The 27,649-nt window shown below is 36.9% G+C and overlaps 1 protein-coding gene across 6 annotated transcripts in view; it reads left to right on the forward strand.

Annotated features, from left to right (window-relative positions):
- Positions 1 to 27,649, forward strand: part of EFR3A (EFR3 homolog A) — a 190,093-nt gene that overhangs the window by 53,328 nt on the left and 109,116 nt on the right. For all 6 annotated transcript variants that reach the window (XR_004346383.1, XR_004346384.1, XM_032609419.1 and 3 more), the window contains 10 exons: positions 1,372 to 1,507; positions 3,255 to 3,422; positions 7,399 to 7,513; positions 8,762 to 8,813; positions 10,175 to 10,347; positions 10,821 to 10,896; positions 15,662 to 15,823; positions 16,461 to 16,592; positions 18,016 to 18,083; positions 19,051 to 19,178. Coding sequence is in view for 4 of the 6 variants with exons in the window: in XM_032609419.1 (XP_032465310.1) it covers positions 1,372 to 1,507; positions 3,255 to 3,422; positions 7,399 to 7,513; positions 8,762 to 8,813; positions 10,175 to 10,347; positions 10,821 to 10,896; positions 15,662 to 15,823; positions 16,461 to 16,592; positions 18,016 to 18,083; positions 19,051 to 19,178 (1,210 nt within the window). In the remaining 2 variants the exon portion in view is untranslated. The remainder of the gene's footprint in view (positions 1 to 1,371; positions 1,508 to 3,254; positions 3,423 to 7,398; positions 7,514 to 8,761; positions 8,814 to 10,174; positions 10,348 to 10,820; positions 10,897 to 15,661; positions 15,824 to 16,460; positions 16,593 to 18,015; positions 18,084 to 19,050; positions 19,179 to 27,649) is intronic.

Consider the following 27,649-nt stretch of genomic DNA (forward strand, 5'->3'; position numbering starts at 1 on the left):
AGAGGTCAGGCACCTCACTCAAGGGTACACAGGTAGAATGTAAGGATTCAAATTCTGGTCATTCTGTTCTAGAACTTTTGGTCTAAATTAAACATTAAGTTTAGGTTACTATAGCATGCCTAGCATAATGTAGGTTTTCAATGCATGGTAGTTATTATAAAGCTGGTTTGGGTGTGGAAGGATAATTTTTTAAAAAATTTTCCCGGTTTTATTGAGATTATAATTGACATATAACATTATATAAGATTAAGGTATACAACATTGCAAAATGATAACCATAATAAGTTTTCTCAAGATCCATCACCTCACATACTTACACATTTTTTTTCCCCTTTGATGAGAACTTTTAATTTAATTTTAGTTTAGTAGGTGAGAAGTTGATTTGTCCATCTGTAGACATAATTAAGGCTGTTCCCCTGGTTTTCAGTAGCCTTGTTTTTCTTCATTTGCCTTCCTCATTCAGATTTAGTTACTAGATGAAATTGTTATTTACAAAAAGTAAAGTAAATTACAAAGTTGAAGAAACTGAAGGAATCAATAAATATTTGTTGATTAAATGTCTGAGAAATGACTTCTGGTCCACAGCACTGCTTTAGAAGGAGCTTTAAGTGCACCATATGTTTTTTGAGGTCCATTAATCAAAAATTACGTGGTAGTACCCACCAGAATGGGAGTTTCTGTTTCATAAGACTATCCTGATACAATCAAAACTTCTGCTAGATTTGATTGTTTTAATTGCCATTTACTATAAAATTGATATAAGAACCATTCTTAGGTAATATTTCAACCTCTGTCCATAAAACGTTAAACTAGCTGGCCCTGATCAGGAAATTTCATCAGGTACACATTGTTAAGACTTTAATTTTGGTAGTGGCTCTTGATTAGATGAGAGTTTTGACTGTTTAGTATTGTTAGATGTCCATGATAAGTAATAGTATGTATCTGGTTGGGTAAGAGAGAAGTACCATAAATGTCATAATCTGTCTGTTTTTTAACAACGTTTTGTCCTATTATCAAGTTATAAGAGTGTATAAATATTCTTTGTGGAATTACAGAGAGGTACAAAGAGAGTAAAAATTTCTCATAAATCTCCCCCTCAGAGATGACCAGTGTTAATATGTAGGCATATATAATTCCAGTCTTATATACTTTTTAAAAAACAGAATTTTATTTAACGTAGTATTTTACAACTTACTTTTTTGCACTCAGGGTATCGTAAATATTTTCTGGTAACCCTATTTATTCTTAAAAAGAACGGTTTCTAATGGCTACATATTGTTCCATTAAGTGTCACATGGTTTATCATTCTTATGAATTCTGCCAGGATGCGTGTAATTGTTCATATATTTTTACACTATTTTGTTCTTTTAGGCTCAGTATTCTCACCATGTGATCCAGGAGATTCTAGGGCACCTTGATGCTCGTAAAAAAGATTCTCCACGAGTTCGAGCAGGTATCATTCAGGTTCTGTTAGAGGCTGTTGCCATTGCTGCTAAAGGTTCCATAGGTGAGTGCCAGCACCCCCCCACAAAAAAAATTCATTAACCTTTTTCAGAATTTTCTTTTTCACTAGGAATAGCAATGTGTGGAAAACGCTTTGAAAATATTTGCTATGTTTTTAAATGTGCCCTAATTTCTCTTGAAATGTTAGGTTCACGTGACTGTTGTCAGACTTCCTTAGTTACAGTTAAACACTTCCCTCCAGATCATTCTCTTCTTCCCTTCCTCCTTTTTTCCAGTAAAGATTCTTGAATACCAGTTAGTTATATGCTAAACATTGGGAGGGTACAGATTCAAGAAAGTTATGGTTTACTTGGAGTTAGATGCCTTTACCTACACTGTAATACAAGGCAGAATTTGATCACATATCATAAGAAAACCAGGGTCCAGAGAAGGGAGGGAAAATGGATCAGCAGGAGGGAAGTATTATGTAGCCTGTTTGACGAGGACGTATGGTGGTAGTGTGGGGGAAGCCCGAGAAGCGGCTTAAAGTTCCACTTGTGGCCAGGCCACGGGTGTCGTTCTACAGTGGACTGACACGAGTTAAAGATTTACTGTACCCTTCATCAGAGATGTGTTATAGGGTAATTCATCTGGCTGCAAAGCGTAGGACACGTTAGAAGTCACAGGTGGTTGTCACCATTGTAGGCACAGAGAAAGAACTTGACCTTGATGGCAGCAGTAGAAATGGGAACGTAAAGCCAGCAGGATTTGATAACTGACTGACTGGAGGGGTAACAAGGAGAAGGGACAGGTCAGACATCATGCTTTTTCACTCACATGGGATTAGAAGAATGGAAGGGTCCCTAATAAAATTACTAAAGTTAGGAGGAAAATCTAGTTATGGTTTCTTTGCTTCAAAATGAAAGTGGAGCTGTACATTAGCTGCTGAAATATTCTAATATTCACTCAGTGTCAAATGAGAGTGGGCATTTTGGATTTGGACTTGTCATTACTTATAACTTATCTCAAAGAGATGGAAGCAGGTTACTTAATTGAGGAGTTAACTTGAAATATGAAGTGAAACACAGATGATGCATTGACTGAATCGTCTCACCTGCTAATATCTATTATGTGTGAGGTTGCTATGTTTTAGGTTCCGTACATTCAAAGAAGCATTTGAACGTGGCTGCCTGTCCTGGAGAAAGTTGGCATCTAGAGTAGGAGGCAGAAATAAAAACACTGATTAAAGTATAGCGTGATAGATGCAGTGCCAGAAACACAGGCAGAGTATTTATAGTACTAAAAACAGAGAGCATAGTTAGTTTACCTGAATGTGATAAATTGGCTAGTTTCTGTCTAATAATTGAGGCAAAATTCTTTCTTCTTCAGCCTCAAAAGATGCCAAATAAATTTCTTAGGCCACAGTGAGCTATATTATAGTTCTCTGGATTCTGACCCAACAGTCAGGTTATCCCAATACTGTACACACTTTTCTGAGTAGACAAGATTAGATAGATGGAAAGTTTTTGGTAATCTTTATATGAATATACACATTTTGTGTGGTTTGTACCAAGGATTCAAACAGTGATTTGCTCAGAGATGCCCAGTAAATGTTTGTTGGAATAGCTAGGAGACTTTCTTGTTTAGGTATTTCTCATTTACTTTTTTAATGTGCTAGTTAGTTCATAAATTATGAAGTATTTCCAAGTACTTAGAAAATATGCAGAAATCTCTGTTGAGAAGTACGAGGATTGGATTTGAGTGTACGTTACCAGAAGAATGTATCTGCTTACATCAGGGTTCATTTGCAGGACCCACAGTGCTGGAAGTCTTTAACACCCTATTGAAACATCTGCGTCTCAGTGTGGAATTTGAAGCATGTGATTTACAGGGAGAATCTGTAAGCAGTGCCAACTTAAACACAAGTTCCAAAGACAGTGACGAGAAGATTGTGCAGAATGCTATCATCCAAACAATAGGTGAGTACATTTCACTTTTCAAATTATTCTGGAAAACAGCAATTCAGAAAGCCCTCACAGAAGGTACTTGTCTCTTACGGGACATTAGTCAAAGGTGAATGATAGCTTAGACTTTTAAAAGAACTTTCTGTTTGGAAAATAAACAAACATAAGAATACGACAAAGAACACTGTGTATACCCTTCACCCAAATTCATCTATTAATATTTTATGTCATTTACTTTATCATTTCCTTTCTCTCTCTGTCTGCCTGTCTCCATCCTTTTCTCCATTTCTCTGTGTGTGTATGTATATGTGTGTATATATAGATATGCACACATAAGCACATATATAAATATATACATATAGAGAGACATAGATACATACATATACACATCTACATTTTTTTCCTAACCACTGGATGGTAAGTGCATGGCTCTTTACTACAGATTATTTTTCCAAAGAATAAACCAGAGTACTCTTACATAACCAGAGTACAGTTATCAAATCAGTAAATTTAACTTTGATACAGTACTTTAGTCATATTTCAGTTTTGTCATTTGACCTGATAATGTCCTTTATAGCGTGTTTTTCCTTAGGTCCAGCATCCAGTCTAGGATCATTTAGTTGCATTTAGTTGTGATGTTTCTTTGGTTCCTTTAGTTTGGAACATTTCCCTTTTATAATATGGGCATTTTTTAAGACTATAGGTCCCCCTGACCCCTCACTTAAAAAAAAAATATCCTCACATGGGTTTGTCTGCTCTTTCCTCATGATTAAATTCAGGTTATGGGTTCCTGGCTGGATACTACGTAAGTGATGGTGTTCTTCTCAGATTATCACGTTCGGAGAAGTACATCTACTTCTCGCTGGTGATGTTAGTTTTGATCACGCAAAGTATTGTTCTATTTCTCTGCTGCACAGTTTCCATTTTCCCCCTTGCAAATAATAAGCAGTCTCTGAGAAGATACTTTTAGGCCGTGCAGATATTCTGCTCTCCATCCAAACTACCCCCTAGATGTAGCAACCATTCAAAATTCTTAGCTGAACCAGAGTCTCTACCATGATGGTTAAAAAATGATGGTTATCAACTTGGCACTCAGGGTTCATTGTAAGCAAGAGTCCCTTTTTCTCCCTACTTATTTATGTAGGATTACATGTGTTTATTTAAATACAGTGGTATGAGCTCATGGATTTATATTTTTATCTTCATAATTTATTTTGTACTTATTAAATTATTATTATTATTTTGGTGGTCAAACTGTCCCAGATTTGGCCAGTGGAGCCCCTATTTTCTATATCTTTGTAATATCCCCCCACATTTCTTTTAAGCACAGCCTTAGGTTCATTTTATACTTCCTGCCCCAATCCTAGAATCAGTCATTTCTCTAAGGAGCTGTGGCTCCTTTTAGTGGGGAAAGGCACTAGAGACCAGGATCTGGGTACTGATACTCAGGCTTTAATATTATATGCTTCCCCCTCCCCTCACACACACAAAGGGTAAAGAGCTTACTTTAAAAAAAAAAAAAAGAAAGAAAGAAAGAAAGATAGCCATGGGGAATTTTTTGGGAAATTAAATGATCAGACTGTATATAAATACAAATTAAAGCAATCAAACTCTTCCTACTTTAACCCTCCTCTTGCAATATTTTCTTTAGAGTATCCAGATCATATTTTAATGTAACTGTATGATTTCTAGGATAATTTCCAAATTGAGTTGTATTCTTGGGTTTAGTACCTAATCTCTAGTGGTTGCTAATAGTTTCTACTAATAATAGAGTCATATAAGTTTATTCTGGAGCTCAGTTTATGCCTTTTATTTGAGTAATATCCTACCTATGGGCGACTTGTCTATAATAGTCCTTTGGAATATTTAATACAGAGTTTTCCTTTGTTTATTTCTAAAGTTTTATGGATATGCATACATGCATTACGCATCCACATTCAGCACCTTTTTATTGAACGTATTGAACTTAACACCAGGCCGTATGCTTGGGCCTCTTGATGCACGTGACTCCTACCTTGTGGATGCCTTTGGTTGATCTGCTTGGGGTAGTACCTCTGTTTCACCTAATCACAACCTCATCATGTGTGTAGAAATTGTCCTCATTAGGGCAAAGGCCCAGGGTGTCTGTGATATTTTAAGATGGTATATCAAATCAGCTAGTCTTGTTTTCAGAGAATTAATTTAAATTGCTGTAGTGACTTCTAGTTAATTCAGTGTCACTGTTTTACTCTAGAGTATTTAATTTATTGTTTCTCAAGTATGTTGTTATAAAATGTATATACCACAGACAAGCAATATTTCTGTGATGTAACACATTCAGAATAACGTGAAAATTAAAACGTGAGAGAAAAACAGTGCAGTGTGGCACAGTGAATAAGACTTTTATTTAAATCACACTTCTGCTTTCCTCAATATTTTCTTTCAGAAGTTCTCAGTATTCTTTCTTTATCAGGTCACATGAATATCGGTGGGACACAGAACAGGGCTGCTGTAGCTTTTGCACTTGAAGACAGGAGGCCCGTTGGCCAAGCTCGTTCTTTTAAAATAATGCACTGCTCTTTTGGGGAGGCTCATTAGCACTTCTATTCAGCAGTTCAAATACAAACAGTGGGAATAGAGAATGAGTTAACTTTCTGGCTGTCCTCACAGTTGACTTGTTGGAAAATTTCCATCTTTGTGGTTAATGACCAGCTTGCTTGGAACAGAAAATCAGTGTCCAGTTTTGCACAGTGATGAGGAACATATCTAAGTGGGTTCTTGGAAAGTTGAAAATACCTTATAGAGAGGAAGCAGAGAGTAATAATAACACACATAGGCTTTGGAAATGTGAATGGATCTCACCTCAGGTCTTAGTGTTAGCTGTGTTATTTCTTGTATGAATTCCTAACCTCTCTTATCCTAATTTCCACAAGACGAAACTGACACAAATAATAGTACCTAGATTCATAAGGTACTATTATTTGTTGCTGTAAGGATACAAATACAAAGTAGCTTCTTACCCCATAAATATGTGCTCAAGTGTTAGGTAGAATAATATACTTTATGCTGATTGAATAATGTTCAGATCATGAGATTTTTGATTGCTAGAGTATGTTATAAAGAGAAATGAGTTTTACCCCTAGATCTAATCAAAATGATAAATAGAACAATTTGAATTTATAGAAAGAGATTATTAACTCCAGTAATACAGGCTGAAGAGTTAAGTTGAAAAACTAATTTACTCTTAAAGAAATATTGAAAATGTAGGTTTCTGTAATGATTATGTTGCACTTTAAGAAATGATCAAAAAATAGCCAGGTTTTAATACCTGTTCTGATATTTCAAAGAAACAACAGGGTTAAAAGTTTGAGTAAGTGATTATTAAGTGTCCTAAGTCTTCTGTGACAAGGAAGTAAACTTTCCAAAGCTATAACAGATAAATTCAAAATGTGCACAATACCCAAGAGTTCCTTGAGAAAAATGACAAATAAGTAAATAATTTGAATTATGTATATTGAATTAATACTGAATTAACCCACAATGTTAGACTGTAAACCTGGCTCATTATAATGGCATTCTAGAACATTTCAACAATCCTGGGGAAGCCAAAGTAGTGGCCTAATTATTGACTTTCTTACTAGAACAGGAATTTAGGCTTACAAAACGGGAACAAGGGTTTCATCAGAAATACTACCAAAAGTTTTTTTTTTCCTTTTTCTAAAACTCCAGTCAATTCAAATTGATGATTTGCCACTGTTAACTGTATGCAGAAAACTTTCAAACATTTATCTTAATCTAAGTATTAGTCCATTATACACATCTTATAATGTACATCATTAAGTGATTTTTACCAAAGAAATTATAATATCTTTAGACTTACATTTAGCTCAAAGACATTATTTTCCCACATATTGAAAGCTGTGGTTAAAAATATATTGATTTTTTATTATATGGAAAAATAAACTTTTCCATTTGCAAAATTTATCTTAAATTTATCTTAATATTTTTATAGGATTTTTTGGAAGTAACCTACCAGATTATCAGAGGTCAGAAATCATGATGTTCATTATGGGGAAAGTACCTGTCTTTGGAACATCCACCCATACTTTGGATATCAGTCAACTAGGGTATGTGTATGTAGTTGTTCTGTGTTCTCAAACTGTAAAGTTGAATTTAATCTTATATTACATTTTATCTTAAATCTATAAAATGTTTTGTCTTTTTACTCAGTAATAAAAGTCCTATGGTGTTGTTATGGCACTAGATTGCTAAGCAGTTGAATCAACATTGCATGCTTGGGTGGGAGGAATTGGGAGACTGGGGTTGACACATATACATTATTGATACTGTGTATAAAATAGGCAACTGATGGGAACATACTGTATAGCACAGGGAACTCTGCCTAATGCCCTGTGGTAACCTAAATGGGAGGGAGGTCCAAAAGGGAGGGGATATCTGTATACGTATGGCTGATTCGTTTTGTTGTGCAGTGGAGGCTAACACAACATTGTAAAGCAACCATACTCCAATAAAAATTAAAAAACAAAACAAAACAAAAAGAACATTGCATGCTTTTAGAATCAGTTTTCAGTATATCATAAATTCTCAAATTTTCTTATATTGGCTAGGTGGAAGGTCTATTCAGCCTGGGCATTTTCTATATATGTAGATTATTTAGGGTAAAGTTTCAAGTTTGTCACTGTGGAAGGAATGTTTACTTATTTCTAGAGTTCTAGAACTGAAAGTTATTTTAAAGATCATATGTCTTGGCCCCCTCCCCTCATTTTATAGATTTGCTTTGATTTTACAACATGCTAAAGCCTTAGTTTGTAAATATGTTTGTATGTTGCTAATTTAATAAGGAAATGATACTCTTATTTGACTTACATTTATTTGGCCATTAATTAGAGAACCCTTTCTTCATTTGTTAATTCTTTTTTGAAGAACTATTTATATAAGAATTATTTAGGCACATTCTTACCTGCTTATTAATATATGTTAAATAGATATTATGTTTGTCAATTATATTTGCAATAGATCTATTCTCCAATTTATAGTATCTTTTAATTGAGGTTGTTTTGTTGTGTATTCATACAACTGACTTTTCATGTCATTATGTGTAGAGGTCTGTTTCCTTTGAGAGCCAATAGCTTTTTAATTTTCTTTGTTCAAATTTGATTTATTTTTTAACATATAACCCTTTAATTCATGTGAAATTTACTTTAGAGTATAAAGTGAGCCTTGACTTTAGCTAGTATGAAAATAAAATCTATATAGCTAATATGAATAGAGTTTTAAAAATCAATAAATAATAATGTAAGGAAATGAAGTTAATTCCTGTTAATAAGATAATACCACTCTTTTGTATATTTTAGGGATTTGGGAACCAGGCGGATTCAGATAATGTTGCTGAGATCTTTACTTATGGTAAGGAATTTAAGACAGGTGAAGAACACACTTAACCCTAAATTATTAAAGAGGTTAAAAGAATAGCTTCACATTATCAGTTTCTTTTTCTTGTATTATAAGATAGTATTTACGGTAAGTTTTTTTTCTGTGGTTTATATACTTGAATATTATGCTTTTCATTCTTTAAAATTTATTTTTATTGTTTATTCCTCACTTCTCCTGTCGTCTTATTTGATCTTCATAATGATGAAACATACCGAGGGCAGGAAGCATTGCCATTTTATAGATGAAGATGCCTGGGCCCAGCTAGAGCCAGATTTGTCAGTCCTTTCCTCTGTGATCTTTGCTTTTTTATTTGTATCTTGTTTGAGAGCTCCTTGCCTACTCTGATGATATAAACACATTTGTTTATATCTTCTTACGAAAGGTGTAAAATTCAGCTTTCCACATGTAGAACTTTGATCTGAGGTTTAATTTTGTATGTGGTATAAGATATGGATATATTTTAAATTTTTCTAGGTGGGTAGTAATTGTCCCACCAATTTCTGCTCACTTATAAAACCACCTTTATCCTATAATGAGTGCCCAAATATAAATGTTAGATGTTCTATATATGCTAGTAATCCTGAATATAAATAGAGATTACCCACATGAAATTTCATTTGGTCCTAAGCCTTTTTATTAAATAAATTCCCTGAGAAAATAACCTTGTCTCTAATCCTAATTGTACTACATAGTCAACTGAATGAATTTCTATGTGGTATGGTTAAACTGTTTAATAGCGTTAAAGTATATGCTAATTAAAAGCTCCAACTTTAGACATAGGGATACATTCAGAAATGTCACATCAAATAAAGAATAAAGTACAGCTTTCCAAATGAGAATGCTTTCCTATTAACCTAAATTGCTTAATTTAAAATAAAAGAATTATTTGCCATTTAAAAATTTTCAGGTCTTACCTGTGTTATTTGCTGCCTGGTCTCCTTATATCCATTTAGGACTGACTCCCTGTTCCATATATTCTTAGTCTCTCTGAGCCTCCGTTTTCTTTTACAAAATGGGGGTACATTAATGCCTAGCCTCATAGGAATACGGTAAGGATGAAGTTAATACACATATAGTGCTTAGATTCAAGCCTGGCATATGGTGAATGTGTGCTATTATTAATTTTATTAACTCTATGCATGATGTTTTTGTAAATTCAGTAAAATCCTCATCATCTCACAAATTTCCTTTTAGTTTTTCCTTCAGGCTTGTTCCATACTTGCTGTTTTCTCTAAGCTTATGGTTCTTATAAAACAGCTTGAGAGTTTTACCAAAGAAGGACTCATGACAAAGGTTTTTTTGTTTGTTTCTTTGTTTTTCCTCCCTATAATCAGGTAACCTCTGGATACAAAGCAAAGACAATAGTTACTGCACTGCCGGGGTCTTTTCTGGATCCTTTGTTATCACCATCCCTCATGGAAGACTATGAACTGAGACAGTTAGTCTTGGAAGTAATGCATAATCTCATGGATCGCCATGACAATAGGGCAAAGCTTCGAGGGATCAGGTAATGTGCTATTTGAAAATAGGCTTAATGGTAATGTTTTCAGATTTCTATGTTAATGTATTTAGGTATTATAATTTTTTTAATCTAGGATTTTCAGGTTTTATTAATCCAGAATTTTATTTAATTGGTATTGTGACAATTTAATGATTAATATGTTTTAAGATAATCAGTGTTGAAGGTCTTTTAATGTACTTTCAGAGATCTCATCTACTAGTAATCACTAGTTACATAAATTTTATTTTGGTTTTGCTTTAAACTTAGGAATGACATCAGAAGTCAAGATTACTTTACGCAATTCTACTTGATTGAACTTGGTAATTCAGTAATATCATTACATATAGGCTTATTTAAAATGCTCATTGAAGTGAGTGTTAAATAGTTCAGACTCCTAAGTATAGCTGATTCATCATATAAGATATGATATTGTAACTAAGTGTGCTGTTCATTAAAAATGATGCATTGATTGCCTGTAGAATAATACCAGATGTGGCTGACCTAAAAATAAAAAGAGAAAAGATTTGTAGACAAGACACAAGTTTCATGAAAAAGGTAAGATTATCTTCTGAAAAAGAATGCATGACTTAAGTTATAGCCATTTGAATTGTTAGGTAGTTTTATATTGATCGATAACCTTAAAATGAAGCCATAGCATTTTAGAGTTGAAGATCTGAAGCCATCTTCAGCTCCCTACATTGCCACCACCGTCCTGATGGCGTCTCCTCCGGCCTGCGTTTAAGCTTTGGGTGGTCAGTCTGCTGTGATAGTTCCAGATTTCTCCCTTTGAGTAAAATGTCTCTCTGTGATTGCTGCCCTGCCCTCCTCCCCACCCCAAACACAGATGTTGCTTTCGCTTTTAATGGGTCCTTAATAGACAGCTTCAAGCTTTTGAGAATACTTACCATCATTGATTAAATACATATAATGAGTATTTAGTGTGTATTAGGCATTATTCTGTGCATTATTCCGGGTATAAAGGTCAGGTAGGCAGCATCTCTGCCTGTATAACTAGTATCTAGCTAGATTATCATTGCGATCACTTCAGTTTTGTAGGCGTATTGGCAAATGGCTGAATTTAGAAAATTATGGCATCTAAAGTTATTTAGTATATCAAATAAACTTTCTGTGCAGTTATTCTTCATCCAAAGCTTGAGCACCTAGTATTGCCAGACGCTGAGCTCAACACTGAGAGATACAACAGTAAGCATGCCATGTGTGCTAACTGACCTCAGTATAATCACAGTTCTGGTGGATAAATCACAGTTTTGGTGAGCCTGGATCTTTAGAGGTGCAGAGAACCACAGACCTATAGGAAGATAGGTACAGATATCTATAATCCCTGATCATCTTTGGCTCTTTGTCAGACCCCACTTTCTTCCTGTCACCATCTTTTATTTTTTTGTCCTTATCCATTAATATCGATTGCTGTGTTTCAAGTTAATGGCCTCACAGTTTAAAAACTTCATTTGAAAAATAATTTACAAACTATCACTGTTCCTAAATTAATGTGAATAAAAAGAATTCTTTTAAGTTTGACTGTATTGTGTATGAAAAAAGTGGTTAATAATAGGTCAAAGACATTAACTCTTTCCAAGTTTTATTTTTTTGATATTTTATATCATCTAGTTCATCAAAGAAATTATGCCCCATAACTGAGGAACTTTTAATCGAGTGATAGAATGAGTTTTAAAAATTTACTGATAGTTAATTTGGGGTTTTTTTACTTTAACGTCATGACATTAAGCAATCCTGAACTTTGGGACTGGATTGATTTTATTTTATCTAGTATGATAGAATAATCCTTTGTGCTTAATTTTGCTAGCCAATCAATTTGCAAAAGTATGGTTTAACTGAAAGGTTAGACTATTCCTTGTTAAAATTTGAATCATTAAACTGTTCTCTGAATTAGTTTTCCTTCCATTTTATAACTTAAAATAACCTGGCTAAGCATTTGTTACCATTAGTATAAACCATTTCTTTAGTATATTTTTCTTTAGGAACAATCTGTTCACGTTTTTCCTTTATCAAATTTTATTTTTACAATTGGACACCCTTTTTCATTTACTTTCTAATTTATTTTATCAGTAAAAATGTTGTTTGGTTTTCATATGCAACTTTAACTAGCCACTTACGGAAGTTTCAATGAAGACCTGAAGAAAAAATATTGAGGTCTATAGCCAGGGGACTGTGGACTGCCCTTTGGTTAAGAGAAGCTTGCAGTTTAGAATGGACAGTACCTTTGGCTTTTCCATGCAAGCATTATATCCAGGCAGCTGTGTCTCAGATGACTACCCAGCCTAAAACTGCTCCTTCTGACTGTGTTAGGGACATCTTAGACATTGGATCTAAGTTTGAAAAATTGTCCCAGGGCAGGGTGCCCTTACAAATTACATTGGGAGGTGCCCTTTCAGCTCTAATGTCCTAATGAAGGTATATTTCCAGATAAGAGAAAACAGCTGTTTCCACTCAGCTGTTCCAAACAGCTGTTTCCTCACCTGCCAGGGCTACTCTCCTAGAGCTAAATTCCTGGCAGAATGTCACTGTATGAAAGAGCTCTTGTTAGTGTTTTATCAATTAAGGATTATGTAGAAAAAAAGTACTTCTGGGGCTTCCCTGGTGGCGCAGTGGTTGAGAGTCCGCCTGCCGATGCAGGGGACATGGGTTCATGCCCCGGTCCAGGAAGATCCCACATGCCGTGGAACGGCTGGGCCCGTGAGCCATAGCCGCCGGGCCTGCGCGTCTGGAGGCTGTGCTCCGCAACGGGAGAGGCCACAACAGTGAGAGGCCCGCGTACCGCAAAAAAAAAAAAAAAGTACTTCTTATTATGAAATGTAAAATATATAGGCATTATTATTTTAATTACTTTTAAGTGAACAACAGTACAGCTAAAAGCATCCCACATGCCCATCTTGTTTACAACTCCATCTTCTCCCCAAGAGGTAATCACTGTTCTTGCTTTCATGAATATTATTCCTTGCTTTTTTTCCCTACAGTTTTGCCACCTAAGTATATCAGTATATCCCTGAACAGTACAGTGTCGTTTTATCAGTTTTTGTATTTTGTGTGAAAGGAAGCATACCTTATATATTCTTTTATGTTTTCTTTCTTTCATTTAGCTTTATTTTGGTGAAATTCATTCACATGTGTAGCTTTATAGTATTTTATGACATGAATATACCACAAGTTACCCATTCTGTTGGTGGACATACGAATTGTTTGCAGTTTGGGTTTGTTATGACCAGTACGGCTATAAACATTCTTGTCCATGTATTGTGCTATATATAACTCTCATTTCTCTGATGCCTGTAGGAGAGAAATTGCTGAGTAATAAGTTATGCATTCTTCAAATTTAATAGACAATGCCAAACCACTTTTTGCAGTCATTATGTCTATTTGCACTATAATATTATAATATGCAATGTTAGATCTTAATTTTATCTAATATGGTAGGTATGTAGTAGGTAATTTTTTTAAAATAAACTTGAATTACTAAGGAACCTGAAGTTTAAACTCCCATGTGTGTAAGCACTGCTTTAATGGTTGTTAATGACGTTTAGGAACGTCAGATTTAAGAATAGGATTGGAGGTCATGAAGAACCTAGGGGCGAGAAGGGAATAAAGACACAGACCTACTAGAGAATGGACTTGAGGATACAGGGAGGGGGAAGGGTAAGCTGTGACAAAGCGAGAGAGAGGCATGGACATGTATACACTACCAAACGTAAAATAGATAGCTAGTGGGAAGCAGCCACATAGCCCAGGGAGATCAGCTTGGTGCTTTGTGACCACCTAGAGGGGTGGGATAAGGAGGGGGGGAGGGAGGGAGACGCAAGGGGGAAGAGATATGGGGACATATGTATATGTATAACTGATTCACTTTGTTATAAAGCAGAAACTAACACAACATTGTAAAGCAATTATACTCCAATAAAGATGTTAAAAAAGAGAAAGAAAAGGATTGGAGAGGGCCCAATACATAGACTGTTATACACCAGAGTATAGAATCTTCTGAGAGAGAGACAAACTCTGGGTTCAGAAAGATGGAAACCAAAATGTCAGCTTCAGAAATAAAGAGGAATCTGTTAGGAGAGCATACATAGCTCTGTATCTGTAGCCAAAAATCCCCCCACTTGCTAATACTGAACCACAGACCTGAACAGACTTATTTAACCAGTCACTGGCGCAGCTGGAGGACTATGGCCACCCTCACCTGGGTAGGTCCACGTGCATGTTAAGTAGAGGACAGAGCAAAATGCATACCTTTAAAGACAGGCTGGCTTCCAGAGACTGTGCTGCTGTTGCTCATTTCGTTCTCCTAAAGTGAGGAAGCAGATGAACCTTCTGAGAAACAGAAACTTGAGCTTGGGGTGTTAAGCTCAAGCCCCTCCACGTGGGAATGAGCAGGCCTCACGCTGGCTGCACGTTACGATCACCGGGGGAGCTTTATGCTTTAAAAACACCGATGCCTGGGCTTCACCACTGACGGGTTAAATCGGATCGGGGTGGGCAGTGGTGACTAGTGGGGAGGAAGCGTGGTGGTCCTTCCATTTCCCAGTGATTGTGGCTTACAGTTTGTGTTGAGAACCAATGCAACACGTTGAGTTGATTACCACATAGTAACTTGAAATGGGAAAAACTCTCTTATTTCTGTTAGCTCTCACTTGGCAGTTAGACCTATACCCAGGAATGCTTTAGACAGCAAGGCTTTTATATTCTTTATTAATATATTTAGATTAGTTTGGTTTACAGGGGACCCTCTCGCAGTCCCTGGGGTGTGTCTGTAACCTCTCCCCTACAGATGGGCTTATAGATGTGCCATCGTCACTTCAGACAAAAGTGTAGCAGAACCTGGAGATGCTCTTCCCTGGACAGCTCTTAACTCACCTCACAGGAGGTTGTTCCCTAAGGCGGGAAAGCCTGAGTCCATTTCCTCTCAGCCGAATGTTCTTATCATTGCCAAAGCTCCCGTAATTCTGCCGTTCGTTTCAGTTTTTCTCAAATCAGTCTATAATTTGCTTGTCTTTTCAAATTAGTATTAAAAACATTTTCATTGTTTACAACTGGAACTATTTCTTACTTGCTGTTTTTACTTAAGTTTGTCCTCAACTCCAATATTAGTTTGTAGTTATATATTGGTGTAGTTATTGATGTTAATAATTGGAATATAATTTGACCCTCCGGTTATCAGCCTAACTCTCTTCCATGTTAAGTTATGTAATAAGATAGCTACGTTTTAAGAGGTTATATATGCATGTAAAATCTGCCTTGCTACATTTTAAGCAAAATTATCTTTTTCCTCTGTCATTCCCCTTTTCAGAATGGGCAACAACTATATCGGCACATATATTTGGGCTGTAAAGAGGAAGACAATGTTCAGAAAAACTATGAGCTACTTTATACTTCTCTTGCCCTTATAACTATTGAATTGGCCAATGAAGAAGTGGTTATTGATCTCATTCGATTAGCCATTGCTTTACAGGTATGTTTTCATAACCTTTCCTTGAAGAAAGGATTCTTTCATGAATTAGACACCATCTTTAAAATATTATTGCCTTTATCCAAGGACATGAGTTTTTTAAGTGAGATGTCTAGTTTTAAATCTAAAATACTCAAGGCTATGATCCCATTCATTTATTCTTTTAACAAATGTTGAGTATTGACTGTGTGCTAACTGTTGTTCAAGGCCGCAGGAGTAATGTGATGAAAAAGACAGCATGGTCCCTGTGCCCATCCTAGTGAGGAAGATGGTCATTAAATAATAAGAATTACATATATGTAGTTGTTTAATTGGAGTTTAAGTGTTACGCAATCACAGGACAGTATGCAACGAGAATATATATATTTATTTTTATATATCTTATATATATTCTGCCCACGCCCACGTTCCCTTTAGGAAAGGCTTTCCTAAAGAGCTGTTTGAATTGAGAGATTTAAGTCTCTTATAAATGGGCATTTATTCTCTTTTTAGTATTTTTTTTTTAAAAAGCTTCTTATAAGGGGACATTTTTGTTAGCATTCCAGACTACCTGCAGTTTTTTAGTATAATCATAGACAAAATGCTAATGAAGCGTAAGACCTTGATCTGTCAGTGTTTGTTTTTTGGTTTTTTATTAAAGGACAGTGCAATTATCAATGAGGATAATTTGTCAATGTTCCATCGTTGTGGAATCATGGCGCTGGTTGCTGCATACCTCAACTTTGTAAGTCAGATGATAGCTGTCCCTGCGTTTTGCCAGCATGTTAGCAAGGTAATGTATTTAGAAAAGCCCTCGAATTTGATTTTTATACAAAAGTGGCGGATTTTCTTCCAGTGATGATTAATTTTGATGATTATGTACCAAATTATTAAGATAATGCCATAAAAGTATGCATGACTTTTTCAATAGTGACAAAATCGACACTACAGCTCTAACTCTGACTAGTGTTATGTTTTCTTTGATGCCTGTTGTTGTATTAGAATTTTTCTGTGTAATGGTTGAGTAGAATATATGATTTTCTTCTAAAATACTTCATGTGATTTCTTATATAATTGTTTTCCTTTTAAACCATTATGAATCTTAGTATCTAATATTTCTTTAATTATACTGTTTTTGTTGTTATTGTTTTAAACGAATCTACTTGAGTTAGATCTGAAAAGTTGAATAATTAATATGCCTCTCAGAGATTTGTCCTGTGTCATTCAACTGTATTTAGCTTTCTCAGCAGTGACTCATTAAATAGTTACTGGCATGATTTAGTATACATTTCAGAGCTCCTAACTTACCTGGCAGAAAAAGTCCACTGTAGTTTTTATTCTTTAAAAACATCTTTCAGGGAGAACCTCATTTTTATGAAATTGGAAGCACATCTCTCAGTCCTTGCTAAAATGTCGGTTTTTAGAACATTCTAAGAAGTAAAACTCATTCATTCATTAAACAAATGTTTGAGTGAATATTTGACATCTGCCATTAGAGATACAAATGCTATGAAAACAGGGTCCCCCTCTAAGTGGCTCCCAGGTGAGTGGAGGAGCCAGACTTCACAAGAGCGCTGAGACCACCTGCCCATGCTGCAGAAGGTGGTGCAGAGGAGCCGGGACAGCGAGGGCCTGGTGTTTGTGAAGGCATTTCCCACATAGGGCATTTGAGAAAGTACAGCTTCTAATCCCTCTGTAGTAGGTTTAATCAAATGTAATGTATCCTCTTTTTTTTTTTTTTTTTTTTTACAACCTGTATTATTTTACTATCATGATTTTGTTACCTGCTTGCTGACTTTTTTTTTTTTTTTTGCGGTACGCGGGCCTCTCACTCTTGTGGCCTCTCCCGTTGCGGAGCACAGGCCACGGACGCGCAGGCTCAGCGGCCATGGCTCACGGGCCCAGCCGCTCCACGGCACGTGGGATCCTCCCGGACCGTGGCACGAACCCATGTCCTCTGCATCGGCAGGCGGACTCTCAACCACTGCGCCACCAGGGAAGCCCCTTGCTGACTTTTTAAAATAATAAATGTGAAAACAAAATGAACTCTACTTTTGGGCTCTAAATGTAGCTTAAATTCCAAAATAAAATGATGGTATTTCGTATAAATGTTTAGATTCTGTTTCTGTATTTTTAGTTTTCCAAACTTTTGTGGCAGGGTCCTGAGGAGTGAGGTTTCTGATTTTTATTTTGTTTTGTTTTTGAATATTTTTCAGGTTATTGAAATTCGAACTATGGAAGCCCCTTATTTTCTACCAGAGCATATTTTCAGAGATAAGTGCATGTATGTTAATTCTTTACATTTTAAGGAAGGGGCACTGACTTGGAAAACCAATCAGTGATAATTACAAAGGAATAAACTACTGTTAGAATAATTTTCTGGTGTTTTAAAATATTCATCGTTTTATGTTTCTGTCATTTAATTCATCTAACTTGTTTCTCTTGCTATAAAAGTTCTTGTAAAGTATAAATGTAGACTCATGAACACATGGAATCAATCTTTGATGAAAAAATGTATCTTACCTTTTTTTAATATGGAAGTATATCTCTTAAATATAGCATGTTCTGATATATAAGTGAACACTCCTTTAAGAGAATACAATATCCTGTTCAAGATTCTCAGTAATAGACAACAATATTAATAAAGCTGTAGGAGAAACAATGTATTACGGAAAATCAGTGTTATACCCTGAATTTTTTTCTTGCTGTCCAAACAAAAAAATACATATGAAAAATAGTTTATTCAAACTTTTGGGCTCTAAAACCAGTTTAATATTGAAAGCATGCACATAAGATAATATTAAGCAGTTTGAAAGGAAATTGAAATCGTAGGTCTTAGCCAGGTGCTTCCTATCACTTAGTTGGGTAATATCTTCTTCATTAACAGTCAGGGGGCTTCATTTTTATTTTCTTCTCTCAGTAGATTTTTAATTAGCATGAAAGTTAAAGCTGAATTTAGTCCTCTTCATCATTTAATGTGTGAATACCAGTGGAATCATGTAAGGCTGACTTCACCGTTGGGACATTACTGGGGAAGGAAGCAGCAGAATGCTTCATATATGGGTCCACATAACCATATGTTTTTAAAGAGCTCAAATTAGCCACCGAAAATACACTGATTTTTCTATTACTAATTACAGTTTAAGTTGCATTTATACTTAGGCCTTGATCTAAAATGTTTATATGTTAACTTATTTTTGCTCAGTAATTTAAATAATACTAAATGACTTCTTTTTTGATCAACTTGACAGGCTTCCAAAATCTTTAGAGAAGCATGACAAAAATTTGTACTTTTTGACCAACAAGATTGCAGAGTCACTAGGTGGCAGTGGCTATAGTGTTGAGAGATTGTCAGTACCTTACGTACCACAAGTAACAGGTAAGAGGAAGGTAATTAGAACTCTTACTCTAGTGATTATGTGTCAGCAATTTTTCTCTTAGCCCAGTTAGAAGGTTAATTATGTTTGTATACTTACTAGCTTAAGAGAGTTTACTTCTATTTAAAAATTTTGCTCTTGAAAACATTTAGTAAATCTCTAAAAACATGTATATGATTTTATCATGAGCATATTGAATCCTCAAGTGATTATCGTTATTATACTTCATATATTATTGATACTATACTGAATAATAATATCCTTTAAACAGAGAAGCAAAGTGAGATCTTTACTCTTTAAGCAATATTGTGTTTAACTTAGGGAAATTGGTGAAAATTGTTTAGTTAGTGATTTGTGACTATTGACCTTAATGAATTAGGTAATTTTTGTCATTTGAAAGACTACAGACTATTTGCTATGTAAACAAATCTGCAAACTTTTTAAGTTAAGAATATGTTTCCCTCTGCATTATGTATTTCCTTCTGTTCTTTTCATTGCCTGAGATAATTCTGTTTTGTTTCAAGGCAAAACTGCATGGTGTCTTGCACTCAGTTTTTACTTTGAAAACTAAAATCAAAGAATTTTTATCTTATACCTTCACTTTCATTTGATGACTGTATAAATATTAAATTTGGGAGAAAAACTAGTTCTTCCTTTGGGGATACCTCTGTTCTATAAGAGAACTGTTTGATTTCAGTTAGGTAGTTTTCTGGATTAATCACTGGAAGTAACACAATCTTTGGGAATAGCTATCTTTTTATAATGTGGATCCAAAATATATACATTTATTACAATGATAGTTGTTTATAATAGTCTGAGATGTTAATGAAAGATTTTGCATTTTCTTTTAAATTCCATAGTATAGGAAATTCTATTCCTCATGAGTTCCTTGGGGAAATAAAAGTGCTAAGAATAAAACATGAGTAGAGCTTTGTAATTTAAAAGAATTTTTAAAACAGACTTTTAAACTATTTCATTCTTATAACTTGGATTTAGCTCTCTTTCCTTCCGGCAAAAAACCTTATAAACCCAGGCACAAGTACAAAGGTAAATCCAAGTGTCAGTTTGGCTTGCCCTTTCCCTCACCTGTCCTCTAGGAAAATAGCTTAATACAGTCTGCCTTCTAGAAAATGGAGCCAGTGGCCTGTATATTTTATATAGTTGTGAGTTCAGTTATTATTTTGCTCTACCTTCCCCATAGCTGTAGTTTATTTTCACCCCTTGTTATTTCCTTTTACCCTATTCCTTTAACTGTAAACAATTTTTAATGAAAATTATGATACTTTCTTTAACAAGTGGTTTGCTCTTCCCATTTCCTCCCACCCCTGAAAATGATATATTCTCTTTCTTAATGTCTCCCTATCAGTGACTAGGAGAATTCTGAGTATTTCAGCATATACTTAGTTACATAACTGCACAGAAATCCCTAGTATAAATAAGGTTTTTCTGATTTATAAAGATTTTGATAGTTTAGAACCAGTCCGTGGCATGTGTGTCCTGCCTTAATGCAGAAAGAGTCAGAAGATACAGTGATACTTTATGGGATAATCAATCAGTTATTAAAGTTTCTTTTTGCTGTATAACCATCAGGTATTCATTTTTAAAAATAAGGGATTTAAGAACAATATATCAAAAGAAAATAACAAAATAGTTTGTTGTGTATCATGCATATGCCCCCATCATCATCATCAAAATACAGCCGCCGTTCATTATGCGCGGACTGTATGCCAGTCACTGTGATAAGCACTTTGTATTCATGTTCTCAGTTAATCTGTAACATAGTTTGGTGAGGAAGGTAGCACTGTCTTTGTTTACAAATGAGGATAGTGAGACTGAAACCACTAGAATTAACTGCCTTGCCTGTTCAGTTAGGTGCTTAATAAATTGATTTTTGCCAACTGTGTGCTCAAAGATTGTTCAGTCATCCATATTGATCCAGGTTTATTTTTTTATGTATTCCACAAACCTTTACTGAGAGTCTACTATATATATCAAGCACTTTTCTGACTTTGGGGGGTGGAAAGATGTTAAGATTCAGTCCCTATCCTCAAGGATTGAAATCTGGAGGAGAGGGCTTCCCTGGTGGCGCAGTGGTTGAGTCCGCCTGCCGATGCAGGGGACATGGGTTCGTGCCCTGGTCCTGGAAGATCCCACATGCCGCGGAGCGGCTGGGCCCGTGAGCCATGGCCGCTGAGCCTGCGCGTCCGGAGCCTGTGCTCCGCAACGGGAGAGGCCACAACAGTGAGAGGCCCGCGTACTGCAAAAAAAAAAAAAAAAATGTGGTGGAGAAGACAGACAAAGGATTGAAATATAATGGTAACTGGTTCTAAAGAAAGAAGAATGGTCTGCCTAAAGCTTACTGAACTGTTGGTGACTGACATATAGTAAGTGTTCAATAAATGTTAGCTGAGTATTGCATTTTCCTTTTATCTCAAATCAACCTATAATTTGAGTTAATAGCGTATGTCTAGGTGTATGCTAAATGCTCCTCTATGAGGGGGTACAGTACTTAATGAGTATTTGCAGTGTGCCAGCTGCTATGCAAACAGAAGCAAAAATGAACAAGAGAGAGGTTTCTGCTTTCACAAGACTTATAGTCATTCCTAATGGGTTCCTCATCTGGACCACAAAACACAGAAGATGACTTTTTTTTTTTTTGCGGTACGTGGGCCTCTCACTGTTGTGGCCTCTCCCATTGCGGAGCACAGGCTCCAGACCTGCAGGCTCAGTGGCCATGGCTCACAGGCCCAGCCGCTCCGCGGCATATGGGATCTTCCCGGACCGGGGCATGAACTCGTGTCCCCTGCATCGGCAGGCGGACTCTCAACCACTGTGCCACCAGGGAAGCCCTTAGAAGATGATTTTGAGTGACGTTTTTCTCAGTTCTCCCAAGATGGCACTTCACCAGTTTTATTCGAGATGCATAGGAAAGAAGTTAATTCATTATACAATTTGTCTAACAGGACAGTTGCAATATGCCTTAAAGGCTATGATCAGAGAGGTTTGGGGTCCTCAGGCAGCACCTAGGAGAGTGTTTGGTCCAGGTTTGGTGAAACGGATGTCTTCCAGAGGAAAAAGTCCCTATGATGAGCCTGAAGCAGGTGTTAGGCAAGTGAACTGTGTTTCATGCAGAAATAATAGCATATGTGGAGGAATGGAGGTAGGCAAGAACATGATTCTTCAAGGAATTAGTATAAAGTTAGTCTGCTTGGAGTGAATTGGAAGAGTAGGGTTGGGAATTGTAAAACCGGGTTAAATAGTTTGAACTATCCTAAAAGCAATGGGGAGTCATTAAATGATTTTAAACAGGATGGCATGATAAGAGTTGCATTTAGAAATGTTACCTGGTTGTAGTTTAGCAAACTGAAGACGGGACAACCATTTAGAATACTCTTCAGTAATCTCCAGGAGAGATGGCAGTGACCTGTACTAAGGAGGTCCCAGTGCGAATACAGGAAAGTGAGTGGACTCTAGAACACTGCAAGAGAGAATCTATAAGCAGTTGAGTGATACGGGGGCACAGGGAGAAAGGCAAAGATTTTGTCTAGGGCTCTACCACGGACATTTGGGTGCTTGGTACAGCACCAGGAGGAAGAGCTTGTTTGCTGCTTCATTTGCTTGCTTTTTGTTGTTTCTGTTTTAGGAGGGACGGGTGGTGTGACTGGGTTTAAGTGAAGAAAGAAAGAAGTATGCATTTCAAATGTAACTGTCTGTAAGTAGTTTTGAATCTTGGGTGATAGAAGGATGGACTTTTTATTAACAGAAATGAATAGGGAAGAGGGGGTAGTTTTGGAGCTCAGCCTTTTGTTGAGTGTCTTGGACAGTGGAGCATCCAGGTATGGTAGGGGTCAGGACTACGTTTTGTGTGAGAGATTAGAGGTTATGATGAGAATTTTGAAATTAGCAGTATAGGGAATTTTGCAAGAGCTTTCAGGAAAGATGACTTCTCAAAGTGAAGACGTGAAGAGAGAATAGAATGGCTTTGTTCTACCCTCGCTATGTGGCCTTGGGCATAACCCCTTAATCTCTCAGTGACCCCATATCCTCATGTGAAGCGAGGACCATAGCCCTGAAGCCATTTCGCTCAAATGGGATATATACATGAAAGTGCTTATAAAAACTACAAAATGCCATATCAATATAAGAATGGTATTAGTATTTTTTAATGTCTTAATCTTCCAGTTGGCATTTTGAATTTTGTTAATTTGTTTTATTGATTAAAAGCACTTATAACACGTGGATGTCTTTATCTGCTTTATCAAAACCTCCATTATTTTCCAACAAATATCTGCTTATAAAAGTATTTTCATGTATATATCCCATCTCTCCTTGTAGAGGTTTTGTTTTAAAGCTTGTTTTAGAAATAAAAGATTGTCTCTTAATATTACACTTTTTTTTTTTTTTCGTTACGCGGGCCTCTCACTGCTGTGGCCTCTCCCGTTGCGGAGCACAGGCTCCGGACGCGCAGGCTCAGCGGCCATGGCCCCTGGGCCCAGCCGCTCCGCGGCATGTGAGATCCTCCTGGACCGGGGCACGAACCCGCGTCCCCTGCATCGGCAGGCGGACTCCCAACCACTGCGCCACCAGGGAAGCCCTACACTGACTTTGTATTCATGGTGACAGTGGTTTTTTAGGTTCTTTTTATTTTATAAATATGCATTAGCTCTAGATGGAATTTTGTGTTTTTCTATAAGACCAAAAAAGTATATCTGTATAAGTAGTATCAGCATTAAACTGACATTTTAAATTTCGTGAAGATAAATTATCTGTGAAATTTCATTTTGCCCCAGTTAGCTTTTTCATTGAATCTGAATGGTATAGTAGCCCTAATTACATTTATGATTTATTATATACAGTTAAGTAAGTTCCTACCTCTTATTTTTTACATAGCCATAGAAAATTATATTGAATAATTTAATGTGGTTCTGTGTTATACTTGTATTCAGACTGTTTTCTCTGTTCTTTAGCCATCTGAATGCAGTTATATACATTACACACAGATACACCAGGTGGCAGCAAAATATCGCTGAAGGACGTTAGGCCTCGCTCTCTCTAAGTATTCCTTCTAAAACCCAGGTTCTAATTAAAAACAAAAAGAAGAAACAGTGATTACCATTGTGAACGGCAGATTATAGGAAGCGGAGAGGGAGAAGGGATGGGGAAATGAAAGGGCATAGAGAGTAGTGTCTGGGACTACCCCAAACCAACTTCAGGAAGGGAAGCAAGGGCCTCCCAAGGGGGTGCGTACGTCAGACACTGAGATGGTGACAGGGTAGTTCTCTAACTGGCAGGACAGTGCGGTCCACAGAGGCTGCAGTGATGCTGCATTTCAGCAGACTTTGAAAGGCAGGTCAGGAACTGATGTGGGCGGCCCGTGGAAACAGGAGAGTTATCTTTGGTAAGCTCTATTTTGGAAAGCTTACTTTTGTGTAGATGTACGAGATATCTGATGATAGTTGTATCTGGGCTTTTTCTGTCACCTACAAGCAGGTTGCTCTATAGGTCAAAAGAAAGAACTTTCTGAGAATATAGTATTAGAGTTTCCCACTGAATTTCATTTTCTTCCCTAATCTCTGCTCATTATACTTCCCTTCTGTTCTTGTTGATTTTTGTCACTCAGTAATCCCTCTCCTGCCTCTGTACTTCTCCTTTCCTTTTTAGTTTTGTCTTAGGCTTCAGTTTGACTTTTCTCTGCAGCCCATCAGCCTTTGTATATTAACCTAGAAAATCTTGTGTGGGTGGGAAGCAGGCTGTTATTTATTCCTCCTTTTGAATTCTGGTAAGACATTGAAAATTGGTGTGATTAGAGGGTAAAAAAGCAGGTCAGCAGTGATGACCACATACTATTTTGTGGCAGTTCCACTGATGTTTGGTCATTAGCTTTGGTGATTTATATTAGTGCAAATGATCATGAAGAAAAAGTAGAAAAAGTTCAGTATCTAGGCTACCTCAGTAATGGCCCTATGCAGGAGATATAATATTTCCAGCCTGAAAACTGTAGAACAACGATAGGTAATAACTTGTCACAGATATAGGTCTGTGTTCCTCCAGCCTTCACCCAGCAGAACCTGAGTAACTAGTGTGTGCTAGATGCAGACACAGAGTCTGCCCCTGAATTTCTTGTATACTTGGGGACATGAGACATTAATTCATATGTCTGTACTTCAAGGCCCACTAGATGACTAAAGGGTGATGATTGAAGAGTGACAAGGAAAGATCAGTCATAACTGAAAGGAAATTTCTGTAGCTAGAAGAAAGGGGGATAAGTAAAAATAATTAGAGTGATATTTAAGATTTTAAGGAAGCGATGTAATGTTTAACCAGGGCTTGAAAGATAAGAATCTTTACAGTGGGGAGGACATAAGAAAGGGCAGGTAATAAAGGGCTTCCAGCAGGAGTTTCTGTTTGTAGAAAAGTGTGTAAGGCAGATGTGCCAAAGCCTGCTCAGAGGTTGGAGAATAGGCACATTTGCCTTAAACACGAGATAAATAAGGGAGCAGCTCTGAAGTTACTGTTGGCAAGATCTGACTGGAGAACCCAGATGCCTTTTTACTTCATCAAGCAATGGGTAGAGTTGCTTGGAAGAGTGATGTGGTTAGTGTTTAAGAAGCTCATGGTGGCATAGAGGGAAAATTCTAGAAAGGTCTGTTATCAGTCAGGATAGACGGGGTCAGTGGTTCTCAACTGTGGGTGATTTTGCCCATCCCACGGAACATTTGTCAACCCTAGGGACATTTTTAGTTATCACCACTGGGGCAGGCCTACTGGCATCCGGTGGGTAGAGGTCAGGGATGCTGCCGAACATCCAGTGAGGCACAGAACAGTCCCCTTGGCAAGAATTACCTGGGCCAAAATGCCACTAGTGCCAAGGCTAAGAAACCCTGGCTAAGTTGTGCTGTGAGAACAGTCACAGGTTCTTAGTAGTTTAAACCAGTGAAGATGTGCTCATCGCTCCAACTAACTGTGCATAAGTTCATGTCATCCGTATTCTGGAATCCAAGCTGACGGGATCGCCGCGATCTGAAATGTTACTCATACTTTACTGGCCAGAGCTAGTTACACAGTCCCTCCTGACCACAAAGAGGCCAGGAATTGCAATCCTACTATGTCCCAGAAAGAGAATAAATTGCTGTATTTGATCAACAGCATTAATTACTGCCATGGAAGGCTACCTTGGAGTAGAGGAGTATTCAGTAAGAAAGAAGCTAGTTTCTTTATGTTGGCCTTCTTTTAGTTCATTATTCACCCCTTCAGAAGGATAAAAATCACAGTACAGTTGATCCTTTAACAACACGGGTTTGAACTGCACGGGTCTACTTATACACAGATAATTTTCAGTAAATACCTACTGCAGTACTATATGATCTTCAGTTGGTTGAATCTGTGAATGCAGAACATGGATATGGAGGGCCGACTAAAGTTATAATGCAGATTCTTGACTGTGCAGGGGTCAGTGCCCCAAGCCCCCATGTTGTCCAAGAGTCAACTCTATATACAAAATGAGATTAGGAAGATGGAGTGTTGCCAGATTATGAAGTGACTGACTGTGCTGTTTGACTAAGATTCTAGACCTGAGCTTCCCAGTTGTTATTGGGAGCTTTACAGGTGTGTCTGGATATTTATCTCCTTAGTTCTTCAGGTAGCTGGGTCGGGCCTGGGGTAGTCAGCTTGCAGTGCAAGCAGCCTCTTCCTTTTATCTCCATATGCCTTACATGTATTATAATTATATATATGTGGAAAAACTTGCGAAGCTCAGCATTACTCAGTGGGCTGGATTTGTTTTTTTGTTGTTTTTTAATTAATTAATTAATTAATTTATTTATTTATTTTTGGCTGCATTGGGTCTTCATTGCTGTACGCGGGCTTTCTTTAGTTATGTCGAGCGGGGGCTATTCTTCGTTGTGGTGCGCGGGCTTCTCATTGCGGTTGCAGAGCATGGGCTCTAGGTATGCGGCTTCAGTAGTTGTGGCTCGCGGGCTCTAGAGCACAGGCTCAGTAGTTGTGGTGCCTGGGCTTAGTTGCTCTTCGGCATGTGGGATCTTCCCGGACCAGGGCTCGACCCCGTGTCCCCTACATTGGCAGGAGGATTCTCAACCACTGCGCCACCAGGGGAGTCCCTGGATTTATTTTAAAATTACAGTTCAGTGTGAAAAAGATTTATTTTAGAACAACTCTACTGGTAGTATAGGAGGGAGTGTTGTATTAGACCAGCTAGTAAGCTATCCTCAGATCTAGGTAAGAAAAGATAAAGATTTTTCAATGATGGCGCTCTTGAAAAATAAATATGGCATTGTGGAGGTAAAGGAGGTTTATTAGAGATGTTAAAATTGGGTTTAGAACATGTCAAATAGAATTGGTTAATGGAGAATTGGGAAATTTGAACTGGAGATGTGGAGGGCCAACTGTAAAATGCTGTGCTGATTTTCGACTGTGCAGGTGTCAGCACCTCTAACCTCCATGTTGTTCAAGGGTC

This window comes from Phocoena sinus, chromosome 17 (assembly GCF_008692025.1).
Source record: "Phocoena sinus isolate mPhoSin1 chromosome 17, mPhoSin1.pri, whole genome shotgun sequence".
Lineage (NCBI taxonomy): Eukaryota > Metazoa > Chordata > Mammalia > Artiodactyla > Phocoenidae > Phocoena > Phocoena sinus.